The sequence below is a fragment of the Polypterus senegalus genome, chromosome 18 (assembly GCF_016835505.1).
Source record: "Polypterus senegalus isolate Bchr_013 chromosome 18, ASM1683550v1, whole genome shotgun sequence".
NCBI lineage: Eukaryota > Metazoa > Chordata > Cladistia > Polypteriformes > Polypteridae > Polypterus > Polypterus senegalus.
The window spans coordinates 92,569,841-92,585,771 of NC_053171.1; the positions used below are offsets into that span (position 1 = coordinate 92,569,841).

A 15,931-nucleotide genomic window follows, 5' to 3' on the forward strand; every position below is an offset into this window, starting at 1 on the left:
TTAGTTAGGAGGGTCAGGAAAGAAAAATGAATTTGTAGTACATCCTGATCAGATCATACTATTTTTAGATATGGGAATGTACAAAGTTTTTTTAAATGCTTAGCAACATCATATAGTAAAAAAATATCACACAAAAATCAGAAAAAAGCTCCCAAAATAATGTGGATTTTCCCTTCTTATCCTAATAGCTCACTTTCAGCACCACTAATCAAAACCTTGGGGATGCCCCGATTCATAAACAGGCCTCTCTGATCCACCATTGTTGTTTCTGATTTGACACTTGGTGAACTTTGAACTTTGGTTCTTGCTGCACCGTAGTGCTGTTTCCTGAAATCTGCTTATCTATTCAGAGTTATGTTTTTTCTTTTTTATTTGGTAATTATTTATATTCTTTGAAAAACAAATTCATAACTAGAATGTTTTGTTATAAATTCTGTGAATTCCTGTTTCTGTTAAATTCATATTTTATTCAGTTTGTGTGAAATGTTGTTCTCCTTTGTGTAGGAGCTTCTGATGTCACCGAAGTATACAAAGGACCCATACGGTTACAAGCTTCTGTTTTCTTTGTTCGGACAGAGGTAGGCATCCCTAGTTTATTGGAATGTCAGGAAACGTATGTTTGTTGTGTGCTGCTTTAATTCAACATTTCAGTACTCAAACGTCACCAGATCAGACATATACAAGTTTTGAGAACTGAATGATCTTGAGTTTTCGTCTGTTATAAACTAATTATCAGTACTTTTTCTCCACTTTTTGGTATTTGCTACATTTCAGTTTTAAAATATTATGTTTCTTGTATATTCTTTCTTAATTATTTTTATTCCAAGTTAATAGATTATCATATCTTGTAATAGTCTTACAACATTTGGAAGGAGTTCTTTCACACTGTTACAAAATGATATTAAGTGTTTTCACTAAGTGTAAAATCATTGTTTTTACATTTATGTCAGTTGTCACAAAATCAAAGAAACCACACAAAGTTTTGGGGCAGTCACCCGTATTTTATTCCCTGGCTGCAAAATGGTTCAAAGGTTTGTACTGATGTGTACAGATTAGAGTCCAGAACAGAACTGAGGGGATGGAGGAAAGGTGGCGGCTTTAAAGTTCAGTATAGTAAGTGACATCAAAGGGATAGGAACTGGAAGGGTCTTCGTCTATAGGCTTGCACCCGGGAAGTGACGTCCAAGGGGCCGGACCCAGGAATGACATCATCGGGGCCAGGTGGAATTTCCTGTGAACGGTCTATAAAAAAATGAGAGAAAGAGTCAGTGCACTCCACTACCTCCCAGTCTGGCTCAGAATTACTCTCATTCAAGCCCTTTAACTGCCTCCCATGTGCACGTGTGTGACAATGTATAACCAATTACATAAATGCAACCAAAACATGTTTTAGATCAATATAAATCTAAAGGCCATGTGCAGTGGTCTATGACACTGATGTGTACTGTATATCTGTTAAGTGTCTGCTAGTAAATCAAGAGTGGTGTGTTAATAATCTGGATTCCTAGTCAAAGCTAATAAAATCACAGAAACAAAGAGTCGCACCTCCCGCACACAACATAAAAAGTGTAATACAGTGATCCCTTGCTATATCGCACTTCGACTTTCGCAGCATCACTTCATCGCGGATTTTAAATGTAACTAAATACATATCAGCTGGCAAACTGGGATTTAATAAAACCTGAAACTGATGTAAAATCGACTTTTATACATACAGAAATTGAAAAAGAGGCATACAAACTTTTCTTCATCAACATATCCCAAGAGGGCACTGCTTGATCACGTTTTTGCTTTGCACCCTCTCCCACCATAACCTGTTGCCTGGATTTGTCAAAAATTTCAGTCTCATTTCAGTCTTATTAGGATAAAATGAAGGCTTTTTATTCTCTCCTAAGGCACATTCCACAATCCTCTCCTGACGTAAGCCACAATAATGCAATAAATGAATAATAAATTACCAATTCTTCCTCCTTTTCTCCTCCACTGAGTGTTGCCTGCTGCCTCCCAACTCTGACTCGTCCATGTTTGGCATCAGGGCTCCCTTTTATGCCAGACCCGGGGGTGTTTTCAGTGCCACATCATATCCTCTGGGAAACATTTCTGGGCCATAAGAAAATTAGGGAGGTCCTCCCCTGACAGTGTCCTGTATCGATACATAGTGATCCTAAGGAGGAGAAGGAGGAGGCCAATGCTCTTTCATCGCCTCTCTGGCCTCCCGTCTGGGTAATGTATATTTCCCTGTCTCACCTGAGATGTGTGTTCTCCTCCTTCACAGTCCAGTGTACATTCTACTTAATTAGCGGTACAGTCTTATGTTAAAACCGAACTGTGATTTCAGTCAAGCCTTTACCATTTCATTTCATCACGCTGACATTTTATATGAGTGGACATAAATGGTATTTGTTTTGGTTTGCTCCCTCTAGTGTTATTTCCTTGAACATCTCGACAAATATTCTAAAGGGTTTTTTGAAACGTATTCATGGAAGTGTGCCTTATTAAAAAAGAATTGATATATTCTGAATATACTGTATATGCTCATTAAAACAGGAAATTGTGCAGTTTAATAGGGTGATCTACCATGTAAATAGAAATTGTTTGATCTAAGGTAGAAGACATTCCACATGAATATCAGAAAAGTCATCTTCTTCTGTCGGGGAAAGTAAAGTGGTGTTGTCTGCCCTTTGATGTGGCAAACAAACACAATTAGACTCCTATGCTTGAGCTTGGTGCCATGAAGTGGAGCTCAGATGGCTTATATACAGTAGGTTGGCCCTGAAAGCCATTTCTGACATCCATATAAAGCACAGAGCCGTAATGGCGTGGTCCATGCAGACAGATGATGGCCTTTAATGTGCGGCTGTAGAGAGGCTTGACATTCTTACACCAGACTGTATATCTTATCTAAGCTAAGCTAGGCTGAAAAGATCCCTTATCTACTAGATAACACAAAACAAATTAATGTATATACTTTTCAAAGTCTTTCTTAATTCTTGCTGAGAATTTAACAATGCTTTCTTTCTTTACAAAGATTTTTTGGACTTGGACTTGTGACTGACATAAACCATGATCGCTGGTACCATCAGCGTAGAATTATGGATCCAGCTTTCAGCCGAACGTAAGTACTGATTTTTATGACCTTTGACGTTAGTGTTTCAGATTGATAGAATTCAAAATGACAAAGTATTTGACTTTGGAGCATGTAACGTGAAATATATTACACCTGGTTTTCACATACTGTACTTTAGCTGCTTTAAATGAACAAATTAGAAAAACTTCAGAGCCTTCACCTGTAGTTAAAGACATGCCTTATGTGAGAGAGACTTCTTAAAAATAGTACAGGCTACCTAAATTGTCCTGTAAGAATGGACGTCACATTCAAGGTACATTTTACGAGGGACGTTCAAAAAGTTTCCACACCTTTTTTTAGCTCTGTTTATTAAGAATTCCAAAAACAAATGACATCACTTTTCTACATAGTCACCTTCGTTTGCGATGCAATTTTCCAAGAGCTTCGTACCATCTTTTTAATGCCCAGTTACTATTCCTCACGCCTTCACCGTTTCCAACGAAAATATAAAAGTATGGAAACTTTTTAAACGTCCCTCATATTACTGTGCTCCTTTTGGAAAAGCAAGACACAAAGTGAAGAATATTTTTAAAATGAACATACTGTACACATGCAGTGATTTATAATAAATGTTGGTTCCTGCCTTGTGCCCTGTGTTGGCTGGTCAGACCAGAGAATCTTATTTCTCACCATCTCAGAGTCCGTCCTTCAGGTGTCTTTTAGCAAACTCCAAGATAGAACTTTTTGGCCTTAATTCTAAGCGGTATGTGTGGAGACAACCAGGCACTGCTCATCACTTGTTCAATACAGTCCCCACAGTGAAGCATGGCGGTGGCAGCATCATGCTGTGGAGGTGTTTTTCAGCTGCAGGGACAGGACGACTATTCCAAGATGGATACAAGAACAATGTCAATATTTGTAAACTTAGTGCTGGGAAAATTAATTATCATAGAATTGATATATCCTAAAATTAAAACATGCCACTGTAAAAAAAGTAATGTTTAGTCACCAAAATACACACCAAACTACAATCCATGAATATACAACTGGGTCCATGTCTATGAATCAAAGAAAATCTAAAACATTAACTGTTGGTATTGAAAAATGGACTGCAGCAGACTGGCGGTCTCTAACTATAGTTGAAGAGAAAGGGCTGTGAGGTGACAGTGAATTCTGACAATCGTGATGGGCATCTGATTGACTTTACTGATTTGCTTTTTTCAAACTACACAATTATGTGAATCGATTCATTTGATTTGTTTGATTCATCAGCAATAAAAACCTATACCTTTTTGGGGGGTGGGGGTCTTCTGACTGAATTGAAAATACATTTTCATATGTTTATAATATATAATTATAAAATTATACGTTAAACATGCTTCTAATTCACATCATATATTACTAACCTCTTTGAAAGCATTAATGTATAATTAAAATAAGACACCCGGTTCAAGACTGATAGGTAAACAAGAATTGTGCAGCTTGTTCTCCGGTAATGATTCAGTGATTGACTTCAGGAATTTAATCTTCAAGAATCGCGTGACTCATTCTGTGGTAATATTTAGTTTACTAATCAAATAAACGAGAATCGTATGACATGTTTGCAAATCAAATAAATGAGAATTGTGTTACTCTTTCACAGGTAATGATTCAGTTTAAACTCAAAACAATTGGTGAATGATATATGCTCAGAGCATTCAATGAGCTGTAAAAAATGTATTCTAAAGCAAAGTTGGAGGCAAAATAACTGTTAGAACTAAATTAATATTTTTATATAAGTTTCAGTTTTGTGTTACCAATTTGTTAAATATACAAAGAGTCTTTAACATATTTAATATCATGTTTACATTCTGTGTAAAGCAATCCATCCATTTTCCAACCCGCTATATCCTAACTACAGGGTCTGCTGGAGCCAATCCCAGCCAACACAGGGCGCAAGGCAGTGAACAAACCCTGGGCAGGGTGCTAACCCACCTCAGGACACACACACCAAGCACACACGGGACAATTTAGAATCGCCAATCCGCCTAACCAGCATGTCTTTGGACTGTGGGAGGAAACCCACGCAGACATGAGGAGAACATGCAAACTCCACGCAGGGAGGACCCAGGAAGTGAACCCTGGTCTCCTTACTGCCACTGTGCCACCGTGCCACCCGTGTAAAGCAATTTCTATAATAAATTGTACAAAAACAATTTAAAACATTCTAATGTAAATGTGTTGTTACTGTATTGTACTTGGGTGATAGACAAGAGAATGGTCAATGGCAGAGTCTTCATTTGCTGATAATGTTCTAACCAGAAAGAAACATAATTAAACTTAACGAAAATCACAAATTAGACAGACTGTACTTGCACATGCACTTTAAATATCTAAACAAAAGAGCCTGATGGCATACATTTTAGCACTCTTGTTCTACTGAATCCATTTGTTTGTTCTTGTAAATCTATTCCTATGATTCGTTAAAATTAGTCACTCAAAAAGAAGAAATCGTTTGTGAATCACCATCACTATCTGACAGTTCTCACATGTTACCTACCTTCATGTAGTACAATTGTGTCATGTATCGATGATTTATATGAAAGACACAAGTTGTTAAAATTTGAGCAGCTAAGAAGTTGAAAGGCAGTGACATCGCTGAGCAACCAAAATCACATCAGGTAACATTCGACATTAGTAGGTAACATTAGTATCGAGCAATCAAGACTAATTAAATGAAATTTGTTATTGATTGCTATTAAAAAATGTAATCATTTCTAGCTTAAATACACGGACTGATGATCTCTACACCAGCAATTCCAAAATGGTATTGTGTGTGTGTGTGTGCATGTACCAAGTGACAGATTACTGTCTTATCTAGTATTTGATCCTCCCTTACCAGAGTGCCTTCGGGGTAATGTCCTGCCCTTCAGTGCCCCAAATCGGATCGAATGGGTTTGAAAATGTTAACTTTTGTCTGTCTTTTAGTAACTGTGTCGTCTGTGTTTAGGAACTTGTCTTGGTCTTTTAGGTAGTATTTTAGTGTTTACACTTTTGTTTATCTCTGAGCAGGTACCTGAAGGACCTAATGCATATTTTCAATGACAAATCGGAAAGAATGATGGAAAAACTGGAGGAAGTATCAGATGGAAAAACTCCTGTTCACATGGCACATTTGATCAATTGTGTTACTCTTGACGTAATTTGTACTGTAAGTAGGCTCAGTTTTAAAATTTTATATCTTTCTATTGTACTAGGGTGTTGTACCGTGTTAGGCATTATGAATGTAGAGAAAAAGTCAAGCAAAATGACACCTTTTATTGGCTACCTAAAAAGATTACAATATGCAAGCTTTTGAGGCAACTCAGGCCCCTTCTTCAGGCAGGATTTAATCTTTTTAGTTAGCCGATAAAAGGTGTCATTTTGCTTGACTTTTTCTAATATCTTTCTAGTCATTTAATCTAGGATTCCAATGGGAAAAACTCTTAGTAATCGTCATTTTTCCATTCTTTGTGTGGACCACAGTATGCCAGACTTTTCTGTTAACCCAAAAATTTAACGTAGCCAACCCCATATAATGTGTACAGATAGAAATGAAAAGAAAACGCATGTACAACGCAAAAAGCAAGTCGTTCTGACTTCTGTCTTAGATAGACTGCCCAAGATGGTGTCTCCTCCAGCTTTTAGGCTTTTTGAGACAAAGAGTCGGGTCCAAGTGGACGGACCCCAGAAGTGATGTTAATGATGGAATGGTGTGAGTATTCCTTTCTGCAGAGGGAGGAGAAGAGAGACTGTTATCACACAGTACCATCTCCTGTCTCAGCAGAGAATTACCATCACCTAACCCTTTAAACTGTTTCCATGCACATGTGTGTGACACTGGGAACAGCCAAATGCCAGCCTTTCTGGTCAAAGAGAGAATGAAGTGACGTATGGATTGAGAAAGTGTACCGTCCATATTGTGATATACCATATGGCCCTGCATAATTCCTCGCTTTGTCAATTAGTTAACGTAGTAAGGTGAGCCTTACTATATAAAAACGTTATTGATAGCAGCACACTCGTGACTCACTCATTCTTTTCTGTTGAAATGATGATATACCAATATCATTATGTGGGATTCTTAAGTTGACTGATGAATAGTGATATTAGCTACACAGTTGAACGATGAGTAATGAAACTCAAACAGTACATTTCAACTTTGTCTACAGGTAGCATTTGGCATGAATTTGAATTTAATGGATGATGCGAAGATTCCTTTCACGAAGGTCATTGATACCTGTCTCAAAGGAATGTCAAAGTACGTTCGTAATCCTTATATGCAGGTACGGCAATGGGGTCGAGAATATTAAAGCCATCTGTTTGTTGTTAAACATATTTTCTGATAGTTAATGAAACTGATAAGCAATGTTCAAAGGTAAATGATAAAGCTGTGTTAGACAGGCTTTGGGAATCCATGGACCTGCCGACCCTGAACTAGTTAAACAGGCAAAGAAATGGGTGGCTGGTTGGATGGGTAGGTTGTGTTCAGTGGAATCCTGAATCATAGTACGCCATGTATGATTCTTACTGCTGTAGCAAGGAGTGATCATAATTTTAAACATGTGTGTCTACCAATGCTGAATATTTGTCATTTTTAGGTTCATTTGCATGGATGCTAAAACATCTGAATGTCATTGTTATGTTTGCTTGTCTGTTTGCCTTTCATTGAAACTTAGTACATTTATTCTTCAAAGAAATTTCTCAGGAAAGTTAAGAAACCATTGGCAATTTTTCAAATTTATTTTACCTTAAAAAAGAGAACCATTCTATGCAACCTCAATTACTTATTAATCTCAGGTTTATTTCAGGTTTTATATTTTCGACCATTTGCATGTCTATAAGCAGCTCTGTTGTCAAAACAGGTATTAAATGCAAGTTATTGAAATACTAGCAGAGCTGTACACACAACCAGGACTCTTCATCACCTCTGGTCTATACATATAAGCAGACTTCAATACAGTATAGACTAAAAATAAAAAAAATGATATTGAAGAAATATGAACCACAATTAGCTGTAAACCCTCCACAACCAGCAACTAACAATATTACAACAATCGATGCAATTTTAACATCATTTGGGTTTGTAACCAGTCTCTATGAATGCTGTTTCAGCCACCACAGGGTTATTTGAGCTGCGTTTTCAAATCTGTGATATTTTTAAGTTAACCCATTATGGGCGAGTGTGCCCTGTGATGGCCTGACACCCCATCCAGAGTTGGTGTTCCACCCAAGAAGACTTTTATGTTCCAAAGCCACTTCATTTTAATCAATGAATTGAACATTACTTATAAGCACTGGGAAGACACGACTCAGTTCAGTTAAAGGTGGCACAGTGTGGGCATTGTCTGTCTTCAGATTGCTTGTTTTCTCTTGACGGTGTGAATTTTACTCCATGTGCTCCAGATTTCCTCCGACATCCCAAAAGTGCCTGTTAAGTTAGTTGTTGAGGACTATACATTGGCCTATATGAGTGTGTAGATGTACAACATGTGCCCTGCACTTCCTGGCTTGCACCCAGTGCTATGTATTGTTTCATCACGCTCTGAAATTGAACTGCTTTTGAAAAGTTTTTTTAAAAAAAAAAAGTAATAGTAATCATAGTTCAGTGTATAGATAGATAATACAAAATTTCTCTATTTCTTACCAGTATTTACCCTGGCACAGGAAGTATGTGAAAGAAGTAGAAAATGCAGCTCTCTTGTTACGCAAAATTGGAAAGGAGTGTATTGAAAAAAGAAAAGCAGCTATCCTTCGTGGAGAAGAGGTTCCACAAGATATTCTAACCAAAATTCTGAAGACTGCTGGTAAATCAGAAGTCAAAAAACTTTATATGTATTTATTAAATAATAGACAATACATTTGACATAAAAGTTTACATCTGGGAATGCCTGTTAATGCAACTGCAGTACAGCGGCAAGCCTGACCGTCGATGGCCAGGACGATGCTTAATCTCACAAACAATGTGAGTAGCTATTTGCCAGCGGTATTTTATTATATCTAATCTACAGAATAATACAGCATGAGTGGGTTTCAAGATACTGCAGTTGTCCTTACACAGATCAAACATGAGCAGTGTAGGTTAAACTATAACTTTAAATTGACCCAGTCTGTAGGATGACGTTGGAGATCAAGAAGAGGAAGAGAGTGAGGGCAGAGCCAAGGATCAAATGGCGGAAGTTGAAAAAGGAAGACTGCAAGGTTGAGTTTAGGGAGGAGGTGAGACAAGCACTGGGTGGCAGTGAAGAGTCCCTGTGGACTATGATGTTTGCTGATGACAATTGTGATCTGTAGCGATAGTAGGGAGAAAGTTTAGGAGACCCTGGAGAGGAGGAGATATACTCTAGAGGGGAGAGGAATGAAGGTCAGTAGGACCAAGACAGAATACATGTGTGTAAATGAGAGGAGGTCAGTGGAATGGTGAGGATGCAAGGAGTAAAGTTGGCAAAGGTGGATGAGTTTTAATACTTGGGATCAACAGTACAGAGTAATGGGGATTGTGGAAGAGAGGTGAAGAAGAGAGTGCAGGCAGGGTGGAATGGGTAGAGAAGAGTGTCAGGAGTGATTTGTGACAGATGGATATCAGCAAGAGTGAAAGAGAAGGTCTACAGGACGGTAGTGAGACCAGCTATGTTATATGGATTGGAGACGGTGGCACTGACCAGAAAGTAGGAGACAGAGCTGGAGGTGGCAGAGCTAAAGATTGGGTGTGACGAGGATGGATAGGATTAAAATTAAGTATATTAGAGGGTTAGCTCAAGTTGGACGGTTGAGAGACAAAGTCAGAGAGATGTGATTGCGTTGGTTTGGACATGTGCAGAGGAGAGATGCTGAGTATATTAGGAGAAGGGTGCTAAGGACAGAGCTGCCAGGCAAGAGAACAGGAAGGTTTATGGATGTGGTTAGAGATGACATATAGGTGATAGATTTAAGATGCAGAGGACAGAAAGATATGGAAGAAGGTGATCCGCTGTGGCAATCCCTAATGGGAGCAGCCGAAAGAAGAAGAAGAAGTTGTGAGCAAGAGCATTCCCCTCGATGAACTAGTGCCCTGTCCTGGAATGGTTCCCACAGAAAACCCACCACTCCTGTTACCAAAGGCTCTTTTAAAAAATTCTTACTTCATGAATGTTGGGCAGACGATTATTAATTTCAGCCTAACAGATACAATGTGTGTTCCTTAAACACTAAGGCCACTGAAAACTAAGCTGATAACAATGGTCCTCTGCTTGGATCCGAGTAGAAAGTCTATGTATTTGCATGTAGTCTTAGTTTTCTTTCTTTATGTAAATTCTTCAGAAATGAATATCGTATGCTAAGGGACCAGCTTTGTAACCGCCTGTTAAATGACTTCTTGCAGGTGTCATTTCCATTTTTTACATGATTAGCTACTAATTTTGTTTTTATCTCATCCAAAAATGATGAGTTGGTGAGTACATCCATTTTGAATGTTTTGAAAATGTTATAAAGTGTAGCTGTTTTAATTTGCAGAACAAGAAGAACAAGTTGATGACGAAATAATGACTGACAATTTTGTTACCTTTTTCGTTGGTGGTGAGTTTACGTGTTTTGCATTAAACTGATCTTTGTGGTTTACTTAAAATTATTTTTCCTTAGCAAGCAATTAATATGTGTTTATCTAACTACTGTATATTAGTAGCAGTGGATGACCGGAGTACTTGTTAGGTATATTTGCATGAAATATAAATGCACATATTGTCCCTGTCATGTCTGTCTGTCTGTCTGTCTATACGAAACAACTTGGCTCCCTATGAAACATTTTCACTGAACTTAGGTACACTTATTTTTTAAAGCAATGTCTTTGGAAAATTCCATTTCGGGGTCTAGCACTGATCACTTTTGGCACACACAGTTATTCAGCCACTTGTTCAGCTGTGCTCATCCCTACTGACAAATGTCACAAGGTGCTTCACAAGTACATGACTTCTAGTACAATATGGGTCTACAAGTATTCAGAATGAACTTTTATAAGGCCTTAAATTGCAAGAGGACTACACACTAATATGAATAATATACATTTTATTATTCTGGCACTTAATGACAAATATATTTTTTATTATTCTGTTACTTAATGACAAATATATTTTTCAAATAAGAAACACATGAATTTGGAGGTAAGACTGTTCTACTCACTAATTATGGCACAGTAGAGTGGCGACAAGTTGCATGTTGATTAGCACTTGCAAATAAGGATTTCACTGTACTCTGAACATGTGACAGTAGGGTGGTCCAAAAAAATGAAGTTGTCTTTAGGGCTAGTATTATTCTTTTATCATATTTACAATATAACAAACAAACAAACAAAATACCCCATACCACTGCCATTCTCATTCACAGTCTTGTTACTTCTCGACTGGACTATTGCACTTCACTCCTCTTCAGTCTTTCTTATAAATCTCTCCATAATCTTCATCTAGTCCAGAATTCTGCTGCTCCCCTCATCACTTTTACCCCGTCTATTCACCATATTACTCCAGTCTTGCAGCAGCTTCATTGGCTCCCGATTTAAGTTTCGAATTGATTTTAAAATTCTACTGATAACATTTAAGCCATTCATAACCTTGCCCGTCCATATCTGTCTGACCTTCTTCATGTTGTTATTCCCTCCCGTAACCTCAGATCATCTTCCTCCATTCACCTGATGTCCCTCTCGCCCATCTAACCTTCCTGAGGAGCGGAGCATTCAGCCGTTCTGCTCCCAAGCTCTGGAACTCACTACCTACTGAGCTTAGAAATATCAAATTATTTTCAACCTTCAAATGTAAGCTTAAAACCCATCTGTTTAAAATGGCTTTTTCTTTATGATTACAGTGGCTTTGTTTGGTTTTAATTTTTATCTTTTCTGATGTTTTAAATTGTTTATAATGTTTTTTTTTTTAATTTATTTTTTCAGTGTCCTTGAGTTCTTAGAAAGGCGCCTTGTATAAATAAAATGTATTATTATTATAATTATTATTAAAATCCGAATGAAAATAAACAACGTATAGAGGTCAGTCCATTTTGCAGTTGTTATTTCATCTGAACTGAACAGCAACTGAACAAGGGCTGCACCGTCTTTGATGAAGATGGAAAATTCTTGTGATGGTTTGCGACTAGTTGATGAATAAACGGTTTCTACTCATCGTCCTTAGTCACTATGTCACTGTACTTTTCAGTGAGACTTATTACTGTTTTTGAATGCGTCATTCACTACTGTCATGTGTGCCCACAATTTGCAAAATTCATCAAGAATTGGACCATCTGTCCATTTTTCTGGTGGTTACTTGAGAAGTGACTGAGACCTTTCTTTAACTTTTTCAGTAAGGGCATCAATCTAGAAATGCATTTAAGATATCGTAAAAGAATTATAGATATCTGAAAATACGTCCATTTCAAGATATCTGAAATGCATTCCCTAATGGATTTCCTCATACCACCCTGATACAACCTATTACTAATATGTGCCCACATCCCTAATATTTTGTTTAGATTTTATTTTCAAATATTTCAAATATGTGATGGTAAGTTCAGTGGTGTGCAGGGAGTAGGGGCTCTGCCCCCTGCTCGCTTTGCTCACTAACCCGTGTGTTTGGTTAATCGGATATACAAGTTTAAAAGCTTTTTTTTTTATTTGGAATTGTTTCAATGTCATTATTTGCACTTTTACTTTAAAGCTTCATTAAAAATAATATTTGGAATTACTTTTCCTTCAAGATCGCATTGAATTTTGATTACTTTTTTGGAGACACATTGTGACAATTCAACGTATAACTGCTCGTGTGTGAATATTGTTTCTGTTTCTCTCATAAATAACTTGAGTTTTTCTAATGTTTGTCCCTGTGATTTGTTAATTGTCATAGCAAAAGCTATTCACGGGAAACTGTAAACGTTTTAATACGAATGGCATATCTCCTTTGGTCTCTAATGTTATTTGCAGAATATATACATTACCTTTCTTGTTGCCTGTTAAAATTTGCATCACTTCTCCGTTATCATAAATATACACCTGACCGAATTGTGTTTTCTTTGAAATTAAATTTGTTGTTGCTTTAACTGTTGTGGGACCACAGATTCTCATAGCGTATGGTCCACTGTTGTGTAAATCCACGTATTATGCATTGAATGATGCAAATGTGAAAAGACTTTGTTTTCTTCTCTTTACCTTTTATTTCTGACCTCGCTTTGTCCTATTTTTTTCAATCACACCTGGTCCTGATAATTAACTAACTTTTGTTTGCGCTAATACGATCTTTACTATCTTTTTTTTTGATACTGTAGCGACTGACATAATAAAGTGTCACAAGAGTTTTACTTGAACAATCGCCGACTTCGTAACCCTAAACATAACTTTCTAGCCCCCTCTCCAACCCCTCATCCCCTGGGTCTCGCCCCCCGCCCAACCATATCAAACAATACACCACTATCAGTCTTCCGTGCTGTACTCCGCCCTCCCTCAATCGGACCTAACAATCACTTAAAACAAAAAAGGCTTCAACCTGGCTAGGATGCTACAATACTTTTGAATTTTACTGCTTACTTATTCTGCACCTTTCTCTGCATGTGTCTCGCGTCATTGTTTGTTTGAGCCTTTCGAATTCCACTGATTTCATAATCTCTTATCTGCCTTTTTTTCTCTCCAACGCTTTTGGGTCTCTTTTCTCTGTGCTGCTCTTTCTTCTTTGCTTAATCGTTGACGTTTCATCCAGAATGTATTATCCTTATACCCTTTATATGTGGTGAGAGCACAGGATCTGTGTGTGCTGCATGCCTTTACACGACTGAGTGTTTTGCTGGCCGTGCTCTTATTTGATATTGTTTGCGTCTCACGGGTCTTTTAAGTGTCTTCCAAGAACTTCTGAGAACATCACGTATCGTCGCTCTGATTTTCCTTTCCGAGTATGTGCGTTTAATGAAATTAGAATTTAAATAGGTACAGGAACTCTCACCCAACAACATCTGAACATTTTTGAATGGTCTGAATGATGCATTTGTGTTAGAAACATTTCCAGTGAAAAGATGCAGTCGTCACTAATTTATTGTGATGGTTTAGAGTAGTTTAACAGAAAAGGAACATATAAAATTGCTCACAAGCACATTTCTTTTGAATGGATCAACCAAAGGTTGTTTGAATTAAAAAAAATAAGCTATTGGTTCTTTTCTCATGGCCGAGAAGTGGTATTTTTGCAGCAACTGAGTCCATACGTGAAGTGCATTGTAAGTGTGTGCTTTATATTCCAAATCACCCACACTGTTTGTTACACTGCAGACCTGTGCATAAATGCTGAAGGAATTGCTTTCAGTGCTGTTTAGGTTCAACTAGCAAAACACCCACGCTTCACAGCGGCGAAGTACTGCTTTAAAATTTTTATTAAGAAGAAAATTAAACCATTTTAAACTGAGGGAAAATATACCAATAATTATTTGTTAAGGGTCTTTTTGTATACCACATTGTCAGTTTGGCCCTCCGGTTGTAATATGACCAAGCTGTGTGCTGAGCTTACTCTTGAGCATGTAACGTACAGTTGGCCATGTGAACAGTAATCTTGTCTCAAATCTCACAGCTTGGATTGCTGCTGTCATAATCGGTTTGAGTTTCATGGTTTGTTTCAATTATGACAGTATTTGTAGGACTTGTTGTGTTGAAGAGACATTCGGCATCTGTCAAGCGTTGTAAGCATACAACCGGTTTCATCGATAACTTCACCTCCAGCTTTTGAGAGTTTAAACATTCATAAACATCAAAGTAGCCACTACTGAAATCGTCACCTGTGAATCTAAGATGTTTAAGAGGCATTGAGGGTTGTCCAAAGGTGTAAAATATTTGGCCATTTTGGTACACTTGAAATTGACAACCGAACAATTCAGCGGCAGCCATCAATTCACATGCAGAACCATAGGTGAAGGGCTTAAGCATTTCACTGTTCTAGCGCTCCTGTGTAGTCTAATTATCTCCTGTACCGTCATCAGTCCACACCTTGAACCTGTCCCAGTCATTCAATACATAAGATACAATGTTCCTCCGGATATCAAGAGTGAGCCTGATATGGCCATGCAATATGTAACAAAGAGAATGGAAAAGGTAGGTGCCATCTCCGGGCATGGAAACCACTCGGTTAGTGACAGTTCTTTGATCGATGGTGAGTATATAGGATTAAATAAAAAGGCTGTAGTTATCAGCAGGGAGACGTGAATCCCGTGGCGAAGTAAGGAAGGGAATGTAGACACCGGAGCAATGGACGGCCTTATATAGGCAGGCAGCCAACAACGTGGGAGGCGTTGGGATGAGGTACCCAATGCCGCCTCACACAGTGACCAAGCTGCAGGCTATGGACGTATATATGGACGTAAGTATTATTCAGTTAGCATTGGGAACCCGCGTACCAAATTTCTTGAAGATGGGCCCATAAGTAACAAAGACCGTTGGAAAGTTCAATATGACGGCTGACAGTGGCGTTATACCACCGAAATAAGTACGTACATTGGTTTCGGTTAGCGCAGGTAAGCCGCCTACCAAATTTCGTGAAGATGGGGCCATAAATAAGAAAGTTCAACATGGCGGACGTTGTCGACTGTTATGACCGTTACACGTAGAATTTCTAAATGAAAACTGCTTAACTTCTGTAAGTAAGCTGTAAGGAATGAGCCTGCCAAATTTCAGCCTTCTACCTACACCGGAAGTTGGAGAGTTAGCGACGTTGGAAAGTCGGCGGCCAACAGTGGCGTCATACCACTGAAATAAGTAAGTACATCGTTTCGGTTAGGCAGGGAAGCCACCTACCAAATTTCGTGAAGATGGGGCCATAAATAAGAAAGTTCAACATGGCAGACGTTGTCGACTGTTATGAC

The 15,931-nt window shown here is 38.1% G+C and overlaps 1 protein-coding gene across 1 annotated transcript in view; it reads left to right on the forward strand.

Moving 5' to 3' along the window:
* Positions 1 to 11,850, forward strand: part of LOC120518902 (cholesterol 24-hydroxylase-like) — a 30,570-nt gene extending 18,720 nt beyond the window's left edge. Inside the window, exons 4-10 of the mRNA XM_039741915.1 lie at positions 505 to 578; positions 3,029 to 3,115; positions 6,119 to 6,257; positions 7,258 to 7,371; positions 8,736 to 8,892; positions 10,577 to 10,639; positions 11,726 to 11,850. Of these exons, the coding sequence (XP_039597849.1) occupies positions 505 to 578; positions 3,029 to 3,115; positions 6,119 to 6,257; positions 7,258 to 7,371; positions 8,736 to 8,892; positions 10,577 to 10,639; positions 11,726 to 11,748 (657 nt within the window). The 3' untranslated portion in view covers positions 11,749 to 11,850. The remainder of the gene's footprint in view (positions 1 to 504; positions 579 to 3,028; positions 3,116 to 6,118; positions 6,258 to 7,257; positions 7,372 to 8,735; positions 8,893 to 10,576; positions 10,640 to 11,725) is intronic.
* The last annotated feature ends 4,081 nt before the right edge of the window (positions 11,851 to 15,931 follow it).